At 44.4% G+C, this 27013-nt stretch overlaps 1 protein-coding gene and 1 long non-coding RNA gene across 2 annotated transcripts in view; both read right to left on the bottom strand.

Annotated features, from left to right (window-relative positions):
- Nucleotides 1-8022, bottom strand: part of SLC25A36 (solute carrier family 25 member 36) — a 63804-nt gene extending 55782 nt beyond the window's left edge. Inside the window, 1 exon segment of the mRNA XM_043491814.1 lies at nucleotides 7897-8022. Coding sequence (XP_043347749.1) covers nucleotides 7897-7937 — 41 coding nt within the window. The 5' untranslated portion in view covers nucleotides 7938-8022.
- Nucleotides 8023-18081: 10059 nt separating this feature from the next.
- LOC119861261 lies at nucleotides 18082-23600 on the bottom strand. Its single transcript, XR_005294858.2, has 3 exons — nucleotides 23561-23600; nucleotides 21168-21228; nucleotides 18082-18254 (listed from the first exon to the last, which is right to left on the bottom strand). It is a non-coding gene; the product is annotated as an uncharacterized LOC119861261 (long non-coding RNA).
- Between the last annotated feature and the right edge of the window lie 3413 nt (nucleotides 23601-27013).

Genomic DNA, 27013 nt, shown 5'->3' with positions numbered 1-27013 from the left:
TCAAAACCAAGCACTTCCCAAAGTAGTCAGCCAGGTCAGGTCAGGACAATTATTAGCAAAACTGTATGCCTTTCATGTGTGAAAGTCTGAGCAATTTAAAAGGACATTCTATTTATTTTTTTTGCGCTATTTGGTGTTCCGTAATGTAATTTAAATGAAAATCCAGGATTATAATTGGAATACAAGGTATTAGTTACCAAGTGTTTGTAACTTAACTTTCATGTGTTTAGAAAATACTGAATAGTTATTGTGACTTTTTTCTGTATTGTAGTTTAAATAAAATTACCAAAACAATTGAAACTGGTATGATTATACTGCATTATTTTGACAAATAGAATATGCAGAATAATTTAATTTTTTGACACAGAGTCCCCCCAGAAGTAATATGCCTGCAGTCAACAACTGGTCACTAAATGTCTGGAGACTGTAAAGACACTGTTTAATGACACATACTACAGCCTCTAAGGTGCCACAAGTACTCCATTTCTTTTTGCGAATACAGACTAACATGGCTGCTACTCTAAAACTTATTAAAAATGTAACTATAAGCAGAAAGAATATGAACTAACAGGTAGGTATAATTGACAGTGGAAAGCCAACCACTAAAGTAGCCTTTATGCTTTCGATACTCTTTCCCTACTTTTTGCTGTGTCGTCAAAGCAGTGATTTTATGTACACCACTGGTTTTTTCTTGGCACAGGATTCGTACTCCTATGTACAGCTGGTAGTTCAAAAGTATACTGCAAGGTAAAAAGTTACATTAAGACAATGGCCCTTGTGTAGTAACAGGTACCTTATGTCTTCCCTCCCACCCCCTATCATTTAGCTTGTTTACTTTTTGTATTTCATTTAGCTTTGGTGATGGAAAGAGACTAAACCATTTTCAGAGAAAAGTAAAAAAATATTGTAAAAATATTTATTTTAGCATTTTTAAACAAAACAAAACACAACACACCACCACCAACACACAGACAATCAACTTGACTATGAGCTGCTAAAGTGATATGGCTGTGAAAAAAGCTAATGCGGTTTTGGGATGCATCAGGAGAGGCATTTCCAGTAGGGATAAGGAGGTTTTAGTACCATTATACAAGGCACTGGTGAGACCTCACCTAGAATACTGTGTGCAGTTCTGGTCTCCCATGTTTAAAAAGGATGAATTCAAACTGGAGCAGGTACAGAGAAGGGCTACTAGGATGATCCGAGGAATGGAAAACTTGTCTTATGAAAGGAGACTTAAGGAGCTTGGCTTGTTTAGCCTAACTAAAAGAAGGTTGAGGGGAGATATGATTGCTCTCTATAAATATATTAGAGGAATAAATACAGGAGAGGGAGAGGAATTATTTAAGCTCAGCACCAATGTGGACACAAGAACAAATGGGTATAAACTGGCCACCAGGAAGTTTAGACTTGAAATCAGACGAAGGTTTTTAACCATCAGAGGAGTGAAGTTTTGGAATAGCCTTCCAAAGGAAGCAGTGGGGGCAAAAGATCTATCTGGTTTTAAGATTCTACTTGATAAGTTTATGGAGGAGATGGTATGATGGGATAATGGGATTTTGGTAAGGAATTGATCTTTAAATATTCAGGGTAAATAGGCCTAATCCCCTGAGATGGGATATTAGATGAATGGGATCTGAGTTACCCAGGAAAGAATTTTCTGTAGTATCTGGCTGGTGAATCTTGCCCATATGCTCAGGGTTTAGCTGATCGCCATATTTGCAGTCAGGAAGGAATTTTCCTCCAGGGCAGATTGGAGAAGCCCTGGAGGTTTTTCGCCTTCCTCTGTAGCATGGGGCACGGGTCACTTGAGGGAGGCTTCTCTGCTCCTTGAAGTCTTTAAACCACGATTTGAGGACTTCAATAGCTCAGACATAGGTGAGGTTTTTCGTAGGAGTGGGTGGGTGAGATTCTGTGGCCTGCGCTACGCAGGAGGTCGGACTAGATGATCAGAATGGTCCCTTCTGACCTTAGTATCTATGAAAACTTCTCTAGATTTTTTCACTAAACCTGCCAGATTAGAGAATGGTGTAGGGAGGGGAAGGTTCGATAGAGATTTTGTAATAATGCATCAGCTGTTTACTTGTCTGGATGGAAGGAAAATTTCCAAAAGTTGAGGAACTGCATACAATGCAGCTATTAACTGTAGTCACAAGGCTTATTGAACTGGTTCTGAAACACTAAGTGAAGCACTGATCCTGAAAATAAATGTATTGTAAAAAAGATACAAAATTAAAATTGAATTTTAATGTGAATTGTTAGTACTGACAAAAATAAATCTGTGCATGCCCCTTCACTGTGATTCAACAGACAGAATCTGTGGATAAAGAACTAAAATATCAGACATGCTGCTAAACAAAGCATGACATAGTATGAGTCTTTTACAAAACTGTCATGGTAGCCTTTCCTCCAAACAGTATTAAGCACAACACAGCCATAGTAACTCGGACAGTGGCAGAAATGAGACCAAAGTGCATTTTAATAGGAAATTCCCCAATATTAGTTGCACAATTTATTTACTAAGACTGACACCAAAAATACACAGAAAGAAACACCCACTTTGAGTTCATAATTCGGGCATACCATTAATAAATGGCCAAACTACTATAGTTTACTAAAGAGAGATTCTATACCCCAGTGTTACTCAGACTGAGGCCCACAAGCAGCTCTTTAAGGTATCTCCTGTGGCTCTTCGCAGCACATGATATTAAAACACTATGCGATTTAATTAATAATCTAAAGATATTAACAAATCAGGATACTTTAATTATGCTATTAACCAACTATAGTTGATAGAATCATAGGACTGGAAGGAACCTTGAGAGGTCATCTAGTCCAGTCCCCTGCACTCAAGGCAGGACTGAGTATTATCTAGACATTCCTGACAGGTGTTTGTCTAACCTGCTCTTACAAATCTCCAATGATGGAGATTCCACAACCTCTGTAGGCAATTTATTACAATACTTAACCACCCTGACAGGAAGATTTTCCTCATGTCCAACCTAAACCTCCCTTGCTGCAATTTAAGCCCATTGCTTCTTTTAAGCCTTTTGCCTCTTTGCCTTTTAAGCCTTTTGCCTCTTTTAAGCCCATTGCTTCTAAACTCCTATTCTTAGAGTTTAAGAAAAACAATTTTTCTCCCTCTTCCTTGTAACAATCTTTTATGTACTTGAAAACTGTTATCATGCCCCCCCCCCCGTCTTCTCTTTTCCAGACTAAACAAACCCAATTTTTTTTCAATCTTCCCTCATAGGTCATGTTTTCTAGACCTTTAATCACTTTTGTTGCTCTTCTCTGGACTCTCTTCAATTTGTCCTCATCCTTCCTGAAACGTGGCGCCCACAACTGGACACAATACTCCAGTTGAGGCCTAATCAGTGCAGAATAGAGCGGAAGAATTACTTCTCTGGTCTTCGCAAAAAGAAAAGGAGTACTTGTGGCACCTTAGAGTAACAAATTTATTAGAGCATAAGCTTTCGTGAGCTACAGCTCACTTCATCAGATGCATTTGGTGGAAAAAACAGAGTACACTGCCTTGTTAAGTTAATCAGCAAGCTGAGATGGCAGCTGCTACCAGGAAGCTCCCTCCTTCCTGAGCCCTGTCGTATGTCCCCCCTGCACTATGAAGATGGGGTAAGCGGGGTGCAGGAGCAGGGAGGAGGGGGACACCCTGACATTAGCCCCCCACATCCCCCCACCCCCTTCCCACACACAGCTAGCAGGAGGCTCTGGAGAGCAGCAGCAAGGCAGAGGGCAGGAGCAGCACATGGCCGTTGGGGGAGGGACAGCTGAACTGCTGGCAATTGATAGCCTGCTGGGTGGCTGCTGCAACAGGGAACTTAGGGGAGCAGGGAGCTGATAGGGGGCTGCTGGTCCACCCTGGTTCCAAGCCCCCACCAGCTAGCTGCAACGGGCTGCTCTTCCTGCAAGCAGTGGACAAAGCAGCAACCTAACAATGAAACAACGGTAACCGGGATGACTAAGTGAGGAGTTACTGTAAATACATTAGGAGTCACGTTAATGGAATCGGATTAGTCACATGCTTAAAGCTAGCATGTGCATGGAAGTGTTCTCAGGAGTAGGGACTTGGTTGTTACTTGGGACAACAATAGGTAAACAATTTTCAGACAAAACAAGATTTTTGAAGTCTATGGGAGCTACTAGTTCAGAATAGGGTTGCCAACTTTCTACTTGCACAAAACCAAACACCCTTGCCCCGCCCCTGAGGCCCTGCCCCTTTTATAAGGTCCCCACCCCCCTCCGGCTCCCTCCATCCCATCCTCTCTATGTCACTCGCTCTCCCCACCCTCCCTCCCTCCCTCTCTCACTCACTCATTTTCACCGGGTTGGCTCAGGGGCCGGGGTTCAGGAGTGGGTGATGGCTCTGTCTGGGCGTGCGGGCTCTGGGGTGGGGCCAGGGACGAAGGATTTGTGGTGTAGGAGGGGGCTCCAGGCTGGAGGGTTTGGAGTGCAGGAGGGGGCTTCAGGCTGAGGTGCAGGGGGGAGTGAGGTGGTGCAGACTCTGGGGTGGGGCTGAGGGATTTGGGGTATAGGAGGGTGCTCCAGGCTGGGACTGATGGGTTCGGAGGGGGGATCTGGGCTGAGGCAGGGGATTGGGGAGTGGGAGGGGGTCAGGGGTGCAGGCAGCACTTACCTCAAGCAGCTCTCAGAAGCAGCGCGTGTCCCCTCTCCAGTTCCTATGCAGAGGCACGGCCAGGTGGCTCTAGGCACTGCCCCATCCCCGCAGCTCCCATTGGCTGTGATTCCCGGCCAGTGGGGGCTGTGGAGCTGGCACTTGGGGCTGGGGCAGCATGCTGAGCCCCCTGGCTGCCCCTACATGTCAGAGCTGGAGAGGGGACATGCCTCCGCTTCTGGGACCCGCACGGAGCCATGGCAGGCAGGTAGCCTGCCTTAGCCTTGCTGCACCGCTGACCAGAATTTTTACGGCCCAGTCAGTGGTGCTGACCGGAGCCGCCAGGGTCGCTTTTCGACCAGGCATTCTAGTCGAAAAATGGACACCCTGGCAACCCTAGTTAAGCACAAAAAACACCTTTGAATCTCCTACTCATCTTTCTACACATCAAAATGAGCCAATACTTATTTGATGTTTCCCTGCACTATTGACTTTCTAGCTCCAAAAGTGACTTCTACCATATTTTGATATATTTTTGAAAGATTCCCATCTTTGAAATCTACAGTAGTCTAAAATGCAAATTTTGCTGTGACACTAGTAATAAAGATTTCACATAACGGTAGTGACACTTTCATAAAGCTACTGAGGGAGCAGAAATGTACTGGCGGTCAAATTACTCCAGCAGAAATATGTAGTAAAACTTGAATGTTTACTAGGAAAAGGTTTGTGTTGCTTCAATATACACAGGGTATTTCAATGGACATAAGCCCATGTAAGAAGAGGTACCCTAATTGTTTATTATTTTTAGATAGAAATAATATTTAGCTATTTTATGACTTCCAACCTAAAACACTGATAATATTTACAGTCATCTTTACTTGCTTATTTTTCATAAAATGAAACTGCCAAAGTAAAATGGCTTTAATTTTTAAAAACACTACACAGGTTGTAGTTGATGCATAAATTTTCGAAGTTCAGTATGCTACAAAATCAATCAAGCCTGCTGTAAAGGGAGCTATGTGAGTATGGGGCATGTATATGGGTGTGGGGGATGGAGAGAGGAAGGCAATCAGAAATAGAATGTGGATCCTTTCAACTCTAGTTCTTTAATTTAAAATCCAGACCAAGCTGGTAGCAGCCAAGAGCTGTTACAATCAGATATTTGTTTGGTGCCAGTTATGAAATGAGCTAGTGATCACAATTCAGTTCTAAGAAGATGTGTCACTACAACTGACTTCTTCAGGGGTAGTCTCAATACAGAGGCAAGAATTAAATGGAAATGAAGAGTGAACTGCCCCCTCACTCCTAAAGCTAGTCCCCCTCACCCCTAAAGCAAGTGATGTTGGGAGTTTTCTGTTTTGGTCCCATATCTGGAACATTTCATAAGCATTACATTAACCCCAATAAGATGAATAAAATCCTGTTTTCCTACCTTCCCATATTGTTCTCACTACACACGATTTGAGTAGAGCATTAGATATGGTAACAGTCCTGATAGAAAGCAATATTTTAAAGTGCTCTTCTATATTCTTCAGCAAAATCTAAAATAAAAGGAATCATTCAAGGAAAGATCACTCTTCAGGCTATAAACTGAAATGACACAGGGGTTGTTCAGTTACCCTAAATAAACTTTCACACTGCTAAATGAATACTTTTGGCTATGCTGAGCCAGGATTAGAAGCAAATCTGTGGCTAGCACCCAGTGAAAAGGTACTATAAGGTGTCTCAGCACCTTCTGCACAACATAACTTTTGACTCATTTGAAGGGCCTGGTAGCCAGACCACAAAGTTAATAGATCAGACTTCTTATCAAGGGCAGGGAAATTCATTAGCTGCAGAGATTAATAATCTGCATCTGGCCTTGATTCAGTTTATAGACCTGAACCTTGCGTTTACTCTCAAGCAAACTTCTCTCACTCCCTTGGCCTTCCTTTCGTAGAGCTGTCAAGTCATGGTGCCGAGATGAGGGTTCAGAATGTTAGAGGCAGCAGGGACTCTCTCTCTCTCTCTCTCTCTCTGGCTTTTCTGAATATTTACAAGGAGCTGAAACCCAGGAGGTGCTGTCCTGGGCCCTGCTGCTGCATTACTTCTCCTCTCCTTCCACTTGTACATCTGGAGGGCAGAAACTGGAAATAATTGTACCTGCCCAGTACTGTTACAAGGAAAGTGCTGGGGATCAGACACAGTCTGCTCATTAAGATCCTGGAGTGTCTACTCACACCCAAATCCTATAGTTTGGTTCAGCCTGAATCTACAATCTCCTGTCAGAAAGACTTGCCCTCCCACCAGGCCATACTCCCATCCATCAAGAACTAGGGCAACTAGATAGAGCACCCTCATAATTCCTCTACAGAACTCTCCCAGCTGCACCAGATCATCAAGCCCAAATGACTAACCCTGAATCTGTTCCCATTTCCCCCCTGACCTTCGCATCTGTGTACACACACACACACACCCCCCCAGTTAAGTCGCCCTTCTTTCCTGTAAGATCTGGCTAGATGAACCTTCTCCTCTCCTCTCCCTCCACCCAGATGCTAGGTCCCTCTTCCCACCCTCAGAACTGTCTTAAGGCCCTGCAAGCAACACCACAATGGACGGGCCATCTAAAGAGTTTCCTCACATTACAGATCCTGAGAAGATTAAGATAGACCCCTGGCACCCAACTCCTCCAGCAGAAGAAGAGTGACAATGAGATCATTCACTATGCAAGAATATACAATGATGCAGTAAACTGCTCAAAAACCATCCCAGCCAATGGGCCCTGCTGCCAGCTAGATACATGCTTCCGCCTGCAGCACTTCTCCATTCTCTTCTGCCTTTAGGGTGGAGGGAGGTGTGTGCATGACACATTCCTCTCCTGGGAAACATACCATTAAACAAACTATAAAATACCCCCACAGCTATCTATGCCCCCAAGGTACACCTCCAATTTTCAAAAAGGAAAGGAGTACTTGTGGCACCTTAGAGGCTAACAAATTTATTTGAGCATCAGCTTTCGTGAGCTACAGCTCACTTCTGTAGCTCAGGAAAGCTGATGCTCAAATCAATTTGTTAGTCTCTACGGTGCCACAAGTCCTCCTTTCCTTTTTGCGAATACAGACTAGCACGGCTGCTACTCTGAAACCTCCAATTTTCACTAAGAGGCCATATAAAAACAGAGAGATCACGCCCACCATCAGAGCCTCTCTCACCTGCCAGGCCCCCATGCCATGTGGCAGCATAAGGAGTGGAGGCTAGAGAGAGAAACTAGTGGCTTTACCTACCCTCCAGCAAAGAGATGCACCAGGCTGCGTCTCCGGCTCATCCTCTCTCATGCTTGGCCCCTGCAGACAGGAGGCGATGGGCGCTTGTGCTCGGCCAGGTCCCCCCACTGCCGCTGAGCCCCGAGCGACCCCCCCCCCCGGCCGCCGGGGTTGCTGCGTCCTCCCGCGGCTGCCGCCCCAGCAAGCCAGGGGCCTGGACTGCCGAACACGCAGCTGGGCCCAACGCGGACAGACACCGCCGCCGGCCCCCGGCAGGCCGAGACTGCGCCGCCCAGCTCCAACGGCCCCGTTCACATGACCAGCGCCGCAGCACGGGCTGGGGAGAGAAGCGGTGCAGAGAGTCGAGTTAACTCAGCCTCCTGCGCTGCCTCCACATTCAGGGGAGGGGAAGGGAGGGGAGGATCCCGGCAAGGGGGAGGCGGAGAAGGGGATGCCGTCGGGTGTCCCCCGGGGGAGATTTCTTAGCATGGGTGGGGGAGGGATTTCCGGGAGGGAGGCTGTTATCTAGCAGCGGCCGGGGGGGGGAAGGGGGGGAATGATCCTACCTTTGCAGCCTCCCCAGCACCCCTAATGCGCCCCGCGGATGCAGCAAGAGGCGAGCAGCCAGCAGGGAAAGGTGGGTCCTCTTTCAGGGAGGGCAGAAGAGTTTCCTTCCCTGGGAGTGATTAAAAAAAAAGGGGGGGGGCAGGAGACGCTGGGGGTCTCCGTTCTGAAGGTCTCCAAGGCCCAGGTGGCCTCTGTTTTGTGACCGCCCCTCCCCGGAGCGGAACTAACGGAGGGACTGAGGCTGATCCTCGCTCGGCGGGGCTGGGCACTGATGCTGTCCCAGCTGGGCGTCTGGTCCCCCCGGGCCCGGAGAGAGCAGCCCAGACTGGGGGGGGGGGCTAGGAGTGAGCAGGATCCGGAGCTGAGGCAGCCACACCGCGGTGGAGATGGGAGAGGAAAATGCAGCGGGCTCAGGCCACCTTCCGGCCGCCGGCTAGGGCCTGAGGACCGCGGGCAGGGGCTGGGTTTTGCAGGGAAGGGCTGGGGGAAGGAGAGGGGAACCCGCCCGCTTGCACACTAAGAGCTGAGCCGCCTGACGGGAACGAGCGAGGTGGGAGAAAGTCTTTAACCCTGGTACCTGCGCAAGCAATACCAGCCTCGGCCCAGACACCCGCTTGCTCGTCTAGCTACCTCTGCAAGACATTGCCCGAGAGCGCCCGGCTACCTCGCACCGTGACAGCAGCGTTCCGCACTGCAAGCAGCCCCTGCGCCCACGCAGCCCAGATACCTCCCCCCGAAACAGCGCCGCCGCCCCAAGACACCCCCGCTCGCCAGTTTCCACCTACAGCGCCCCGAAACCCCATTCCCTCCCCCCAAGCTGCCCCCTGCCCCCGGGATGTTCACGCTCCTCCTCCCAACCCTCCCTCCGCGTCGCTCACGGCGGCCGGCCAGCTCGCTCACCCCAAAGGCCAACCACGTCCCTCTCAGCCCAAGCATCTCGACCCTTTGCCCGCACCACCTCCCCCCAGGGGAGAATTAGTCGAGACCCCCCCCCGCAGATCATTCCTAGTCGCTACAGGGATCCTGCAGACACTGCAGTGGGTGGCCTCCTCCCATCCACTCTCCAGGCAAGTGTCCCTGCCTGCCACTACCCACTCGCTGCAATCTCTTCGGCCCTCCACAGCGAGGGCTGTCGAGGCCCAACCACCTGCCTTCTCCAAAGAGCAAAGGAGGATTTGCCCCGCCAGCAACCCCACCCCAGCGGCTGCACCAGACTGCAGATCTGGAAGCCATTTCCCTGGTGGCTGCAGCAATGAGGAGGCGCGGGGAGAGGTGCTGCTTTGCATGCCCGGGGAAGCATCTCGCACAAAGGGGATCTCCCTGAGAAACGCGGGCGAATTGCTTTCTCTCCCCCCCCCCTTCTATTCCTTGACAGGCCCCATTTCCCCCAAACCTCTCCCCTGGCTGATCACATTACAAAGGCTTTGCACACGCACACGCCAGTGGGCCACGAGGTGAGGCCGAAGTAATCATCAGTGGCTGCACCTACCCTCCAGCAAACAGATGCACCAGGGTGTCTCTCTGGCTCATTCTCTCATTCTCGTCCGCTGCAGAGGGAGGGAGGGAGAGAGGGAGGGAGGTGATGGGCGCTTCCGCTCTCCTCTCTGCCCGTTCACTCCTCTGGGCACGGACCGAGCTGCCACCAATCGCCGACTCCTGCCCTCCTCCCGCGGAGAGAACAGCGGCCTGGATCACAGCTGCTGCTGAAGCCTCCTCCTCCGGCGGCGGCAACTTCCCGCAGCAAAGCCAGTGCCCCCCCCCCCTCCTCCTCCGCCAGGCCTTCGCTTATGAATATGAAACTAGGCCCAACATAAACAGACGCAGCCATTGGCCCGCGGGAGGATGTGACATCACCGCCCAGGCCCAGCTCAGCTGGCGCCTTTCACGTGAGTCGGGACTCGCAAATTCTTCAAGGAAAGAGCTAAAGGGTGGTGGGGAGGAGGCTGGGCTGTCTGGAGGGAGAGCGTGGAGAAGAGAGGGATGTGAGGAGACAGTGTATAACTAATGGCCAGCTTATTGCAATTGCATGCTCCTGGAAAGCATACAAGATATCCTAGAACACCATACGGCATAGGGGATAGCAGATTGTATCATGCGGTATTTTACAGCATGCAATACAGTACATCAGTATACCATTCAGCTTGGGAAATCATGTGTCCCTATAGTATGGGAGAAGGCATATCACTATTGTATAGTACTATCTATGCCAGGGATGGGCAAACTACAGCCCAGGGGCCACATCCAGCCCTTCAGACGTCTTAATCTGGCCCTCGAGCTCCCGCTGGGGAGCGGATCCGGGGGGGTTGCCCTGCTCCAGGTGTGCCGTAGCTCTGCATGGCTCCCAGAAGCAGAGGCGTGTCCCTGCTCCAGCTCCTATGCATAAGGGCAGCCAGGGAGCTCTGCACATTGCCCCCACCCCAAGTGCCACCCCCGCAGGTCCCATTGGCCAGGAACTGCAGCCAGTGAGAGCTGCAGGGGCATTGCCTGTGTATGGGGCAGCATGCAGACTTGCCTGGCTGCACCTCTGCACAGGAGCCGGACGGGGGATATGCCACTGCTTCCAGGAGCTGCTTGAGGTAAGCATCACCTGGAACCTGAACCCCTGACCCTCTCTCACTCTCTGAACCCCTCAGTCCCAGCACAGAGCACCCTCCTGCACCCTGAACTCCTCATTTTTGTCCCCACCCCAGAGCCTGCACCCCCAGCTGGAGCCCTAACCCCCTCCCGCACCCCAACGCCCAATTACATGAGCATTCATGGCTCACCATACAATCTCCATACCCAGATGTGGCCCTTGGGCCATAAAAGTTTGCCCACCCCGATCTATGCTGTGTGAGATAGTATTATCGCTATTATATGGTATCCTTTTGATATATAAGATTATGTATCACTGTCACGTGGTACCATATGGCATACAAGACAGCAGATCACTATTATACAGTACCCTATGGCATGCATAATAACATAACTGCATGATAACATTTGGCATGTGACATACTGTCTCACTCGATCGTGAAAAAGCGCAAGCTGAAGTGGTATGGCCTGGAGTAGTGAACGGCAGCCACTGGGAGCTGTGATCGGCTGAACCTGCAGATGCGGCAGGTAAACAAACTGGTCCGGCCTGGCAGGAGCTTTCCCTGCACAAGCGGCGGAACAAGTTTGGGAACCGCTGTAATAAGCAAACTCTATCCATATCAACTATAAAGGAAATGCATATAATTGTGACAATGGTACAACTTTGAAATGCATATTTATCACAATAGTAGAGCCAAAGTAAATACTGCTCACCTATGAGTAATCTCAAAATTTAAACACAATACAAAATCCTTCTGAAAAAGCAACTTTAAGGTACACACAAATTACACATATTCATCAGTTTAAAATGCAAGGCTATACATACATAATTTCCCATATTTGATAGTTATACACTTTTCCTATTAAACTACATGGAGAACGTAAGATAAGGATGAGAAGTTTGGGTTTAATGTGGAAGGCATGAGTAAACCAGTGGACTGATTCAAAGAGGAAAGTGAAATGGTCAGAAGGGTGGGAAATGAAGATGGTTGAAGCAATAGCATTTAAGATGCAGAAAGACAGAAGTTGCAGGACTTGAGACAAAAGATGACATGGATAATTTTTTTACAGATTATATAGCACATGATGTAATACATTTTTATTGCATATAGGGGAAATAGAACAATGTCTCTCAAGATGGGACAGCATGAAAATGAGGGAGATTTGAAATTTCTTATTGAAACACACTGCTAAATCTTTCATAACAAAATGGCAAGACTTTCAAAAGTACCTTAAAATTAAACCCATTGAGAGAGTTTTTCTTCTCCAGATGAGTAAGACTTGGCAGGTCTAGAGGCAGGAGGGGATCATGTGGAGTTTGGCATTAGGTGTCTACAAAAAAAGATAATTACATGTACTGACAATAATAACAGTTAAATTTATTTGGGATTATTTGAAAAGTGTTTTCATTAATTAGTGATTTTATTAAATGCTGCATGAAGGGTGCATATGTCAGATCTATACTCCAAGGTCACATGAGTTCAAGTTTTTCCATCCACAGTTAGTTAGGAGGAACAGAAGATGGTTTTCAAAGGGCCATGTGACATTGACCATTAAGCACATATCCCAAGGAACTCAAAAGAAGATTAAAAAACTAGGAAGGCATGACAAAGACTCTTTTGCTCAATGCTGCCTCCTCTTAGATGAACTCCTAAACTGGAAACAGATAGCTGCATGTGGTACTGAATGTGGTAGACACTGACAAATTAAAAATGACATTAGGTGATGTGGATGTTTCTTGAAAGAATTGAAAGTAGGGATGTTCAAAATTTTTCCTTTGAAAACTCCTTTTTCCTTTGGAACCTCTTTGACAGAAATATTGGGTCTTTGACTAAACATTTTTTCAGATAAAGTGTCTATGTTGCACAGAAATTTTTCATCCAAAACCTGAACATTTTGATTCAAAATGGTGCTGCATGCCTTAGGTTCCCATTCTCCTCAATGGGCAGGGTTGTCTGGCTGGACTGCATCTCTCATGATGGGATATTAGATGGATGGGATCTGAGTTACCCAGGAAAGAATTTTCTGTAGTATCTGGCTGGCGAATCTTGCCCATATGCTCAGGGTTTAGCTGATTGCCATATTTGGGGTCGGGAAGGAATTTTCCTCCAGGGCAGATTGGAGAGGCCCTGGTGGTTTTTCGCCTTCCTCTGTAGCATGGGGCATGGTTGACTTGAGGGAGGCTTCTCTGCTCCTTGAAGTCTTTAAACCACGATTTGAGGACTTCAATAGCTCAGACATAGGTGAGGTTTTTCGTAGGAGTGGGTGGGTGAGATTCTGTGGCCTGCGCTGTGCAGGAGGTCGGACTAGATGATCAGAATGGTCCCTTCTGACCTTAGTATCTATGAATCTATGATCCACCACAACAATGGATTTCTATGATGCACTACCACCCCTCATAAAGAAGGTGAGAGTGATACATCCTGGGAGATGTAATCTAGTCAGAGAGAACAGCACGCAGAGGAGAATGATAGCATAAGGCACCAGAACTACAACTCCGGTGAAGCACTGCAGCACCATTTTGAATTGAACTATTTTGGTTTTCAGTTGAATATTTTTGTTTTGGTATCTCACCAAAAAGCTAAAATTTTCCACATTAAATATAAATGAAAAAAAAATATTTTTATGTTGAAATTTTATATGGGAAAAAAACCACTATTTTCAACCAGCTCTATTTGTAAATTTATTTTAAGATATATTCAGGTAAAATATTTAGGACTATTTGATCCTAACACTTACTAAAATCCATTAACTGGCTCACAGTCCTAATCTGTCCTTATTTTTGATACAGGCTGCATCTCACTGACACTCCTACCAGTACCTAACTAGCAGGTTTTTACTTCTGGGTCCTTTAAGAGTAATCTGTATATAGGTAGCCCCTTCCTATCCTCCTATGTATAATGAAAATTGTGGGTATGGGAGGAGAGCAGTAGCCTAGTCTCTATGAACATATGTATGCATGGATGATGGAACTGAAGGTGGAGGCAAAGGGAAAGGATAAGGCAGACTGTCTTTCTAGTACTTATTTATAGGCTCCTCCTCACCATAGTAACAGAGTGAATTATATAAAATAGGAAAATAAAGTAACTTCCCTGAAAGTAAACCTGAAGTCAGCCTGAGACCAGAATATCTAACAGAGGCAGTTTATTCTAGTTTACCGTACCCCTCACTAACCTGCCAACCTTTGTAAGGTGCGTTTCCACCACACTTGCTATTAAACCTGGCTGACCTTCCTGCTGAGTCTTGTATCTGGATATCAGGATTCTCAAGCAATTGCAGTAGATGACTCTTTGGGCTGTATTCTTCTCTTGCAGTGGAGTAAATGAGGAGTTAGATAACTGAAGCCAGAAGAGTTTCATTGGTGTAAAAAATTGTGAGAGAAAACTAGTCCTTTTGTTCCCATGTTCTCTCGGTTGGAAGCTTTCAGGATTCCACCTGCTTCTCCTCTTTGCTGGACTTTTCTCTTGCAGCCTCTGACCAGAAGCCACTTTTGTGTCTGTCCCTAACTTAGCCAGCAACTTTTCTGTCCTGCTAACTGCTTTTCATGTCAGAAACACTCTTTCAGTTGCTTCCATCTTTCTCATGGACCCAGGTAGAGCTGGCTAGTTTTTCTTGGTCTTCTCTGGCAGTTATAGACTTTAAGGTCAGAAGGGATCATCATGATCACCTAGTCTGACTGCCTGCACATAGCAGGCCAGAGTACCTCACCCACCCAGCATGGGATAATAGCAAGTTTCTCCATTCGGCAAAATTCATGCTGCTCTTGTCTACAGACTCTCTTTTATTTTGTTTGGGTTCATAAAGACTATGTGGGCCCATGGCATTCTGTGCTGGTGCTTCATAATCTTTCTCTCTGTGTGGTTACAGAGCATCCTCACTTGCAGATTGGGTAGTGGTTTCAGATGTGCCAACTCATAACAAAAGACACGATTTCTAAGTAAAATTAAACCTCACTCATGATCTGGGGATAGAATTCTCAAATGTCAGAATTTATATTTTTCCAGCAAGTGGCTGAAAAAAAAAATCCTGACGTTTGAGAGTTCTTTTGCAAGATCATGAGTGAGGCTTAATTTTACTTTGTCTACACTGGGAAGGGCTTGTCTACACTGGGAAGTTTCGGCACAGTAAAGCAGCTTTTTGCGCTCAAACTGTGGAAGTGTACACACTGCCAAGCCACTTTGTGCGCAGAAACTCCTCAGTTGCAGTGCTGCAAAAAAAAAAAAATCACCTTGACGAGACTCGTAAGGCTATTTGCACAGAGGCTCCAGCACTCTATTGCCAGTGTAGACACTTGATTGCCTTCTGTGCTGTAATTGGCCTCCGGAGCTGTCTCATGGTGCCTCAGGAGACCGCTCTGCTCATTGTTTTGAACTTGGCTGCCCTGGAGACATGCGCCCCTCCCCTTTCAATGCACCGTTTCTGACAGCCCTTGGGTGCTGTGCTGATCTGCTCTGGGACACAAAGTAAACCATTAATGTGGAAAGCTCGTGCTGTTGACCAAAAGAGGTGGGGGGGGGGATGGGTGAGAGAGAGAGATTGCTGTGCAGAGAGCCCAGGGAGGGAGGCAGGGGCTGATGGGGTTTTCCCCTCCCCCTGCCTCAGGACTGGTTGATTCCTGCTGCTATCTGAACTTACAAGACAGCATGCTGACACACTGTCCCCCAAAACACACTGTCTCTCTCCCCCACTCCATACAACACACACAATCCCTGTCACACACTCTCTTCCCAAAGCGCCCTGTGGCCAGTTGCATAGTAGAATAGCTACCACAACACACTGTGGTCACTGCCGTGGCAAGAGCTGCTAATGTGGATGCACTCCAGTTTCACAAAGAGCATAGTGTGGACATGCAACAGCAGTTTAATTCTAGCATTTTAATAAGTGGTATAACTTGTGGCACAGAAACTTGCCATTGTAGACATACCCTTAGAAATCAGTCAGCCAGTCCCAGGGTGGCTGGGACTCCTGTTGTACTAGAAAGGTAAGTTTCTAGCATGTGTGATTGCAGAAGAAAGGTTGAAAATGTGACCCGAGAGCACATTAAAGGCTCAGAAACCAGAAGGGAAATAAGGAGAACCCATATTTCATTTTTAAAAGCCCCTCATGATTTTTAGGGCAATCATGTCTGACTCATGGTTTTCCAATGGAAAGGGTTGGCAACATTGCTTGCACAAACTAAAAAAAGACCACACTAGGTGGAAAAGAGGGGAGAAGATGCCTCCAAATGTGAAGCATGGACTTATTGTAATCATGGCTTTGCTTACCATTGCATGAAACATTCTTTCCAAAATATCCTTTGCTATCTTTTGCCAACCCCCAAGGTTAGCCGTTTCCCTTTGGAATAATATTTATATTAAATAACTTATTTAAAAAGAGAAATATTTAACATTCTCAGACAACCTGCTTATCTAAGTGACACATTATTCCTTTCCCTGGTCAGACACACACAAACATTATATTTGTTTCCTTCAACTGATTAGTTTGAGTTTACTGAAGGTTTGATTCTGACCTATTTTAATCCATTTTTCTTTGCATCTATAAAATTCCTCTGTTTCTGGGATAAAATCGTTTATCCCTGTCAAGTTTTAGGAGTGAGGGAAGTTTAAATTCTCCATTAGTGTTAAATTCTGATTTGGGTTGGATGGGTAAATTCCTGTCTCTGTATGAGGGGGTATAGAATTAATCTTTCTGTCTTTGACAGACCCTTGGGAATGCTGGAGTTAACCTCAGACTCTGGGGAATGCTGGGGTTAATCCCTTGATTCCTGCCAGGATGAGACATGGGAGGACTAATCCCTATCTTTGAAAGGCTCTTGCGATCAATGGGTTATCCCTTCAATCTCTAACAGACTCTTAAGAACATAAGAATGGCCATAATGGGTCAAACCAAAGGTCCATCTAGGCCAGTATCCTGTCTTGTGGCAGTGGTCAATGCCAGGTATTTCTGAGGGAATGAACAGAACAGGTAATCATCGAGTGACCCATCGCCTGTCACTCATTCCCAGCTGCTGCTGCTGCTTCTTCTTCTTTACAGATTGCTCTTTCCACTAAGTTAATAAACTCACTCCCTTTCCTGTTCACAACCCCTCAGGTGAAATCCCAGGCCCCAATGAAGCCAATGGCAAAACTCCCAGTGACTTCCGTGGGGCCAGGATTTCACCAATGGTTTTTCCTCCCTTCTCACATGATTGCTGATTCCCTGCCCTCATTAGCTCTTATTGGCAGGGGCTGTGGTAAGGAAGCCCCTAATTACTCCATTTCCCTGGTTCTCCTTTATCTCTTTTCAACTGCCATGAAATCTTTAGGACTCAGCATTCTGTCAATCTCTTAACAAGGCTTCTCTCTCTTTTTAAATTTATTAAAATGCTGTTTATTGGAGATTATTACAAATAAACGCTTCATACATATACAGTATTCTCTAGCTCCTTCTCTTCTTCCCCCTCTTCAGATGACTCTCACCTGTACATTGCCTCTTGCTCCACCTCTTCTGAGTACCAGTGCCAATCAACAAGCAGATGAGATCTCATAAAATGGTCCATTTTGAAACCAGTTTATTCAGGACTGAATAATGCATGTGTGGAATTAAGATTTATGAAGACTCGTGATTCAAGCCTAAGAAGATATTTTTTAAAATAATGAGAAGAGTAAAGGAAGTGTTTTAAGATAATTTGGAAGAAGAATGGATGAAAGCAAACTATTCATGAAATTATGGGCTATAACTTAATTTTCTCCCCTGTTGAAATTATTTTTATTTCCAGAAATCCAGCCATTTGACTTGGAATGTCACCAGATTGTTTTTCAATCCATGTATTAACTGCTCAGGGTATGGTTTCTCAACCCCCTATATAAACCAATCCTTGAGCATAGACAGACTGTACACTATGGGGGCTATCCTACCCCAAAATGTGTGTGATCTCCCCTATTCTCTGCAGAGCAGAGGCTCTGTAACTCAGTTTCATACAGATACCACGGAGATGCTGCATGGAGAGAGGAAGGATTGGGTGAGAGAGGGGAACAATTAACAAGTTGGAGTTAGAGATGCATATCAAGTGGAGCTTACCAAAGAAAGCTTATCCATCAGTTTGCGGAGAGGGCAGAATTGCTGAGGGCACAGATGCATGGGACTTCCCTGCAATTGACCCTGACCTTCTGAAAATCACTGGAGAGTTTGGGAGGTCACTGTAGGGCTTGGGAGGTTAGTTTTCTCAGCCTGTTCGGCAGGGGATCAAAGCTCACCCCCTGCAAAAGAGCAATTGGAGAGACATTCCATAAGGGCATCATCACAGTTTTCCTTTCTCTAAATTCCCTCCTACGTTTTATTGGAGATTGAGACAATCCATCCCCATTATTCCAACCACCCACAGTATTTAGCAATAGTGTTTTCATGCATGTTATTGCTATTACACCCACTTCTTGTCTGAATCAGACAGATTTTAGTTGCAAGGTGTCATGCGCTAACATGAAGTTATCACAATATCCTGGAACAAGAATCACTCTTCCCACTCACTTCTCCATTATTTATAGTATTTGAGCAGAAATGCCCAAAGGGTATGCCCTGCATCACAGTTAGCTGTTGACTTCTCCAATCACCCGTTGGACAACCTAGCCAGAGACCAATGCATCGGATGTCGTCGTCGTCGTCGTCGTCGTCGTCGTCGTCGTCGTCGTCGTCGTCGTCGTCGTCGTCATCATCATCATCAATGTTCCCATTACCCCTCTGGCGTTTAGGGCAGCAACAAAGCTCCTCCACTCCTGTCTGTTTCTGGCAAGTCTTTCAGTAGTTCCCCAGCTGTGCCCCAGTTTTTTCAGCTAGACTTTCACAGCTCTTCACCATGTTGTTTTCAGGCAGCCTCATTTTCACTTGCCTTCAGGTGTCCATCTTATTGCTCCTCCAGTGATGGAATCAGTTTTCATCCGAAGCACATGGTCAATCCATCTCCAATGCCTCCTGGCAATGATGGTGATCATATCCTCTTGGCTGCGCTGTTTCAATAGATCTTGGTTTGAGATTGTTCTGGGCCAAAAGATATGAAGGATTTTTCTGAGGCAGGTTGGATGGAATGAAGACAGTTTGGACAGGTCATACTTTCTCATTCCCCAGCATTCTGCACTATAAAATAGTGTTGAAAGCATGCAGCTCTGATAAATCTTGAGTTTGATTTTGGTTTTGTATGTTGATAATTTCCAGACTGTATTTTAAGCCCCTAAAGGTGTTCCTGGCTTTATTGATTTTGTTCCGGATGTCCTGGCTTGTTCCACTGTCCTGGCTGATAATTCACAAGTATGTGAATGTTTCTACATTGGTAAGAACATAATCCTCTGTCCATACTGATAATGGTGAAGCAATATTAAAGGCCATGATAGCTGTCTTATTGCGGTTGATTTTCAGTCCAATATGCTGGCTGAATGCGTTGTCGAGTTGTTTTTTCTTGTATATGGTATTGGATATGTTATAGGACAGCGAGATCATCTGCAAAGTCCAGGTCTTCCAGGGATGAGAAAGATGTCCATTTAATGTCTCTTGGCATGTCTTCTGTTGTACGCTGCATTACCCCGTTGATGGCAATGTTAAAGAGGATTGCAGACATGACACACCCCTGATGTACTCCTGTTTTGACATAAAAACTGAGCTCACTATGATCAACACTGCATGTAAAATTGAAGTAAAAGCTTTTGATGATGTTGATAAACAGAGAGGAATTCCATATGCCCACAGAATATGCCATAGGCTGGTCCTGTGAAAGCTATCAAAAGCCTTCTCAAAGTCTATGACATTTACGTAGAGTTGCTGTTGCCATTCTAAGTATTGTTCTATTATGTTTCACAGAGTGAAGATCTGGTCTGTTCATCCACACTCTTTTCGAAAACCGGCTTGATCTTTTCTGAGATCGCTATTGACTGCCTCTGATATGTGCTGAACTATGATCTGACACAATACTGTGCTTGGCACAGATAAGTGTGATACCACACCAATTATTATCATCACTGAGAGAGTTCCTTTCTTTGATATCTTCACTATAACCCCATTGGTCCACTCATCTGACACTTTTTCCCTTTCCCACACTGATGTAAATAGAGGGGCCAGGATAGATGCTGCTAACTCAGGATTTATCTTGAACAATTCTGCATTCAAGTTATCCTTGTCAGGAACTTTCCCATTTTTTAAGGATTTGATGGCTTGAATGATCTCTTCCTTAGTTAGGGTGTCTGTATTGATATCAAGATCTTCTTCTGCCTTCTGGATGTTTGCTTTCTCTTTAGCTGGCTCCCTGTTCAGCAATTCTTTGAACTGTTCTGTCCAGCACATTTCTTGTTCTTTATCGGTTGTCAGTAGGTGATCTTCTTTGTCCCTGATGAGAATATTTGTTGGTGTCTGCCGTTTATCACTGATAAGCTGCATAATTTTATAGATGGTTCCTTGTTCACCACGAGCAGCTGCAGCCTCTGCTTGTGTTGCCAGATGGTCAATATAATGCTGTTTGATCTCCCAGTGTGCCTTGCTATACTACTTGCTGTATTTTTCCTTTAGCTTCTGGGATTTTGTGTCTAAAACTTTTTTCTTCAGGGCTCGTCTGGTTTCTATGGCATTCCATATGCTGAGTGTAATCCACTCCTTCCTTCTCTTCTGGACAGTCTTCACTGCTCTGTTTATACATTGCTGCTACTTTGTCCCACTTCTTGTTGATCTCCTCACTCATCTGCATTCCCCTCCTCTTCTTCAAAATCTGCAAGTGCTTGAAATTTGTTCTTTAACTGCAGAACAAAGGCTTTCTGTATTTCAGGGGACTTTAGTTTTTCAATGTCGTAACATCTATGTCCCTTGTTTGGTGGACCCACATTTCTCAGTTTTAGCTTGATGGTGGCTGTCACAAGGTGGTGGTCATTGCCAACATCTGCACTCCTTCTCACTTTCACAGCTGTCAGTGAGCATTGCCATTTGCCATTGATCATGATATGATCAGTCTGGTTCTTATCTCTGGCATTTGGAGAACACCGTTTAAGCTTGTGAATTTCATGATGTTGTAATAGGGTTCCGCCAATGACTAGGTCATTCATACTACAGAAATCAACAAGCCTCTTTCCGTTTTCATTCATGATGCCACACCCATGTCCTCCCATTGCTCTGTTGTTGTTCGTGTTGTCCTTACCAACCTTGGCATTCAGGTCTCCCATGACGAGAGTTACGTCGTGGCGCAGTACTCTTGAACTCCACCTGTAATATAAGGTAGAATTTGTCCTTTACTTCTTCATCACTGCCATTTGTGGGAACATGGCACTGAATCAGGGTGATATTATTATGTTTCCCTTTCAGTCTGGCTCTCATAAGTCTGTTGCTGATGGACTTCCATTCAAACAGGGAATGCTCCACTCCCTTCTTCAAATAGCATCGGATGTACTATACTTTAAATGTATAAAATATAATTACATATCATTTAGAACGATGAAGGGGCTTGAAGGCTTCTGCCCTTCTGCTTATTGGTGAAATTAACAGCTAGAGCTCATTCCCACCATGACTGAGTATTATATTAGTTAATAATTGGGTTGCCTATATTAATGGTAGAATTGAAAAGCACAGAGTGAACACTCATTTGTAATTTATAAATTTAACTAACTGAATTGTTTAAATATGTTCTTCTGAAAGTAGGTATAGTATATTGTTACTGTTAAAAGAAGGGTTATCCTGTGGTTATGGACTGATATTCAAGTGACTTGAGTTCAGTTCCCAGCTCTACCACAAACTTCCTTTGTGACTTCAGGCAAATCACTTAGTCCCAGAGCCTCAGTGAAAATTAGGAGCCTAAATACCTTTGAGGAGCTGAGCCTTAATCTCTCTAGCTCAGATCCTTAAGGGTACTGAGATGCTTAACTCCCATTCCCTACCTATATTTTGGAAATAATAATACATCCTTTCTCTTATTTCTTGTTTGTCTTGTGTAATTAAACTCTAAAATCTTGGCGGCAGGGACTGCCTCTTTCTATGTGTGCATTCAGGGACAATTTGAATTTGATGATATTGCTGTTGACTCTAAGGGCTTGTCTGCACTGCTGCTTGGGTCAATGTAACTTATGTCGCCCTGTGGTGTGAAAAAGCCAACCCCCCCGAGCGACGCAAGTTACATAGACTTAAAGCAGTGTTCTGTTGGCATAGCGCAGCTTCACCAGATGCACTACAGCAGTGTGCTGATGTAGCACAGTCGTGTAGGCTAGCCCTAAGTATGCTGTACTGTGCTACTTGGAGTCTGAGTAAGCATACATTTATCAATTCCTATTGCAGAGATTGTCAGTTTCTTGCCAGAATAGTAAAAATAGGGGGTTTCTTCAATTTTTAGGGGTAAATGAGGCCATCTGGAGGGAGGTGGTATTATCTTTGTAGGAATAGTAAACTTGATCCAAACAGGTTTTTGTCTTTAAAAATATATTTTGTTGCTGTTTCAATCAAAAGGGGGCCTGATAGTGAGAACAGCGTGTTGAACTCTAACATATAGTCTTACCTGTCCCTTCTGTCCACTAATGTGAACATGGAGCTCTGTAATGAGGGGGAAACCAAGAAGTTTTAGATATGTAAGTATAACAGTCAGGAGGAGGTTGGTCTGTAAATAAGAGCCCTTCTCCTTGCTTGGTGTCCTCTGCCTTGGGTGAGAAATCCAGATTTCTGGAGAAGTGTTGGGATTATACATCTATAATTATATCAACATATTTCAGAGTAGCAGCCGTGTTAGTCTGTATTTGCAAAAAGAAAAGGAGTACTTGTGGCACCTTAGAGACTAACAAATTGATTTGAGCATAAGCTTTCGTGAGCTACAGCTCACGAAAGCTTACGCTCTAATAAATTTGTTAGTCTCTAAGGTGCCACAAGTACTCCTTTTCTTTTTATATCAACATAGGTGACTCAGCAGGGCTGTTTTCTGTTGCTAGGAGTCTGACATATTTTTAGTTACTGATTTGGAGACAGAGTAAAACTGTTATAAATAATGACGTTTAGCTGATATATCAAGTGTATGTGTGTGTACATGTATGTGTATTATACTAGATATACAGTATATCAAGACTAGAAAAGAGCCAAATGAACGTTTGTGCTACTCAGGGATAAAACGTATGTTATAATGCATGCTTAGGTAAATCTAAACAGGTCCGGGAATAATTTAGCCCAGTGTGTGATGATGATTTCAAAACATAATCTGAGGATCAACAGTAGTTCATGGAGCTCTTCCTAGTAGACCAAAGAATTTAACATTTTGATGAACAAGGCTTGAGGATTTTGGAGAGAGGAAGAGGATCTTTTTTCATATGGTACATAGAAAGAAATACTTGGAGAACCACTGGTTTAACCTAATTAAAGGCTTCCATTTGTCTGAAAACTCACTCTCTGAGACAAAATGTGATCTCTATGATTCCCTGCCTGGAACCCTGTCTACGCTGCCTTCCTGGTTTGTCTCCCTGATGTCTGCTGGGGAGGGAAGGAAGCTCCTCAAAAACTGTGTTAATCTTTCCAAAAAATGTTCTGAGTGTTTTTACTTGTGAACTATGTTAAAGTTTGCTTTTACCTCTGTGTGTAGATGTCTCTCACATGTTCCAGCATTCTGACTGCCTGGGGGACAGAAGAGAGAGACTGCAAGTTATTTAAACAGACTGTAAGGTAGATGGTAAGTAGCCCTCAGTAATGGAAACATTCACAAGACTAGCAATGAACTAAATCCAAGTTATTAAACTGGCTTTTAAAATCTAAGTAGTGTGAGGATCTGGTTATCAACTGATCCAGGTCAAGAATAACAGAATCCTTTCTCAGATCAAGGTAGTATAAATTACAAATGTTTCTTAGAGGACTAACATTGTCATTAGGACTCTCTGGAATTCTGCAACTTTTGAGACTTGCATTCTGTATGAATAAACAAACTAATTTTGTATGTGATGGTGTTCCTCAGAAAAATTCTGGGTATTTATCGACTATTCCTATCTTTGTCTTCCACCCCCCCATTTCATCAGTTTGTTTTCTTTTTTCAATTGGCAGTAGTGAGTAGGTTAAGTGTGTGTGCGATTGGGGTTAGAGTTAACCTATAAGCTTACATAACCAAACACTGGTCATACCTAAAGATAAAGATTTTGTCTGGAGGTCAGGGATTCCGTGACTTTTAGAGACATCTGTGACATTTTCTGCTTCAGCTTCAGCCCCCATGCCCTGGGGCGGTGGGGCCAAAGCTGTCAGCCACCACAGGTGGCAGGGGCCCTGGAGATCCAAGCTGCCACAAACCGGTCACAGGCTTCCATTAATTTTTGTTTATTGCCCGTGACCTGTCAGTGACTTTTACTAAAAATAACCGTGACAAAATCTTAACCTTAGTCATACCCTAGCTCACTTGCTTCAGAAATGTTCTTTGATCAATGGTACGTCTAATTTATATTAGGGCTAAAACCATGCTTGCTAAACTCCATTTGAAAATGGATTTGGCCCCATCCACAATGACTTTATCTTAAAGCATGTTTTAACCTCAGTGTAAGCCACACCAGAGTTCCCAAACTGCAGCTCATGAAGCACTTGATGGCAGTCCGTGTGGAAATTTCACATAATCCTGACTCTTCCTCCTTGTTTCCACCTACTAAATTACATTAAAAGACAACTAAAAATACATTAAGTGCTGTTGCCCCTTGACCCAAGTGGCTAGCCATTATTTGGGGCCTTGCCAGGTTGCTTTTGCTAAGAGGAGAAATTGATGATAGAGTCAGATGTTTCTTTATGTATCCCTGTTTATTTATGTAAATGTATACACAGTCCTGTTTCACTTAACATAGTAGGAACTAACACCAACACAGCAGACATTTTCTTTGCTCACGATTTTCAAGCCTGCTTTTCTAGCCAGTCCTGTTCCCCAAGGAGCTCTGTCTTTGCTACCTCTCAGAACCATTATAACAGTTGTTTCTCTGGCTGTCTTATTGCTTTCTCCTTCTAGCAAACACAAACACACACAGCTGCAAGCCAATCAATGCTTCAGTCTCTGCATTTTCAATTAATCAATAACCGTCTGGAGTTAGTTCTTGCTCAGGCCTTCCCATGTGGTCTAGTGCCTTTGGCAGTGACTTTTATTGTTTCAACTGTCTTACTCCATAAAGGAACTTAATTACTTCTTCCTTTCCCCCCTGAATTAAGGATGGCTAGCACATTAACAAGGACTGTAACTACAGAAAAAAGACCCATTTGATGACAGCCATTAAATCTTCCCCCATAGCAGCACTTTCCTAATGTTCCGTTTCCATGTCAGCAATTGTAGTTGAAACAGGAATGTTATGTGATCGTGAAAGGGAGAAGAGGCAGTCTGGGTATTTATAAATGGGAGGTGATCTATGAAACCATGGATGTCCACAAGACATTTAACATGGTCCACATTATTGAAAAGTTTAAGAAACTGTTCTGTATGAAGGTTATGCTTCCTGCCTTATAGTCAGCCTTTACTGTAATACTAACCAACCTTCGGAGGGGCTAAGAATTGCTTCACTGTAAATATTTTTGATTACACAGTTCAAAATTATTGGGCATTTTGCCCTCCCCATTTTAGTTCAACCATGAATATTCTCTGTATACTATTTATTTAAAATGTTGTGTTATTAAGTGAACACCAGCTTTTCTAGGGCCCCATTACGTACTTCGTAGGTCCGAAGATAGGAATTACCCTGACATTGAACAACTCTATACATGAGCTGCCCTGAATTTGGATGGCCAATCAGAAAATTGAAATGTAAAGCTTGGTGGGCCTATCTAATCACTAACATTAGGTTTTTACAGGAAGAAAGTTTCATACCATTTTTTCCAGACCCACTACTACAAATAAAAATGATTTAATGGTAAATAGTAATGATTCCAGTAATATTAGTGTTAGTACAAATTAACATTAGACCAGCAAATGCTAAAAAGGGAATCCTTCTCACCTTTTACCCACTCCTGAGTACAGGTTACAGCTGCTAATACCTAGCTGCTCCCAGGGTGCACTAAATGTGTGGGTTAATATTAACTTTGAGTGCGGGTCTTGTGAGTCCCTCCCTGGGAGAGGAACTCCTGAGTGTGTGGGGGGTGAGGGGTGGGGCTAGAGTTCCTTCTTCTGTAGCATATCTGAGAAGAGAGAAAGCAGCTTGCCGACACTGTTGTAGGCTGGGAAGGTGATCCTCATTCTTAATGAGTGAACTAAGGTCCTATATAAAAGAGGCTTTGCCCCTCTCAAGAGAACTAGCTAGGAGGATCTGTCATCTGTTATACAAGTTTTTGATATCCAGATGTGAGGCTTGAAAGCTCTGGGAGATGAGCAAAAGTGTGTGTAACTGCTCATTTTTCTTCAAGATAAATGTACAAAAATGCAGTGAAAAAACAAGTTCAGCACAATTCATAGATCTGAATTTTAGAAAAATTAAACTACTTTTCAAACCCGATTGTGAGGCGAGTCATCTCTCCTTAAATCTTACTGACAGCAGTCTTTGGTAGAAGAGAGAGCCTTAGAATTCCCTGCTAAGAATGCACTCTTTATCCTTTCAAAACAATGAACTTTCAGTCATATCTGGATATTATCTTAATTTTACTCGGCCATGTGAGCAGAAGCAGCAATCAATTATCGGATAACAGATCAGAGTCTATATGTGATTGTATAACTTGCATGTGCCTCAAATATCTCCAAATAGAATACAAATGTTCTTAAAGTGCAGCCAGAATGCAACAATATATGCAGTGTGCATACTATATTAATTTAATTATTCAGTTATGTACTGAGTTATGTTATGCAAAGGATAATAGGAGAAGAGCTTGATTCATTGTTTGCTATCATATTTTCCTTGTAGTAGAATACAAATCAGAAATTATTAAATGTACATGGATACAGCTTTACATGAAGTGTAGAGAAAAAGAGAATGGTTGCTCTATTGTAACTTCTGGTCTCTTTTACTTCTGCCATATTAGTTTTTTTAATTTAAGAAAAGTAATAATTCATATAAACCAGGTTCTGATTAGAGTGTTCCATCCA

This window comes from Dermochelys coriacea, chromosome 9 (assembly GCF_009764565.3).
Source record: "Dermochelys coriacea isolate rDerCor1 chromosome 9, rDerCor1.pri.v4, whole genome shotgun sequence".
In the NCBI taxonomy this organism is placed as follows: Eukaryota; Metazoa; Chordata; order Testudines; family Dermochelyidae; genus Dermochelys; species Dermochelys coriacea.
This window is presented reverse-complemented; position numbering and strand designations above follow the sequence as displayed.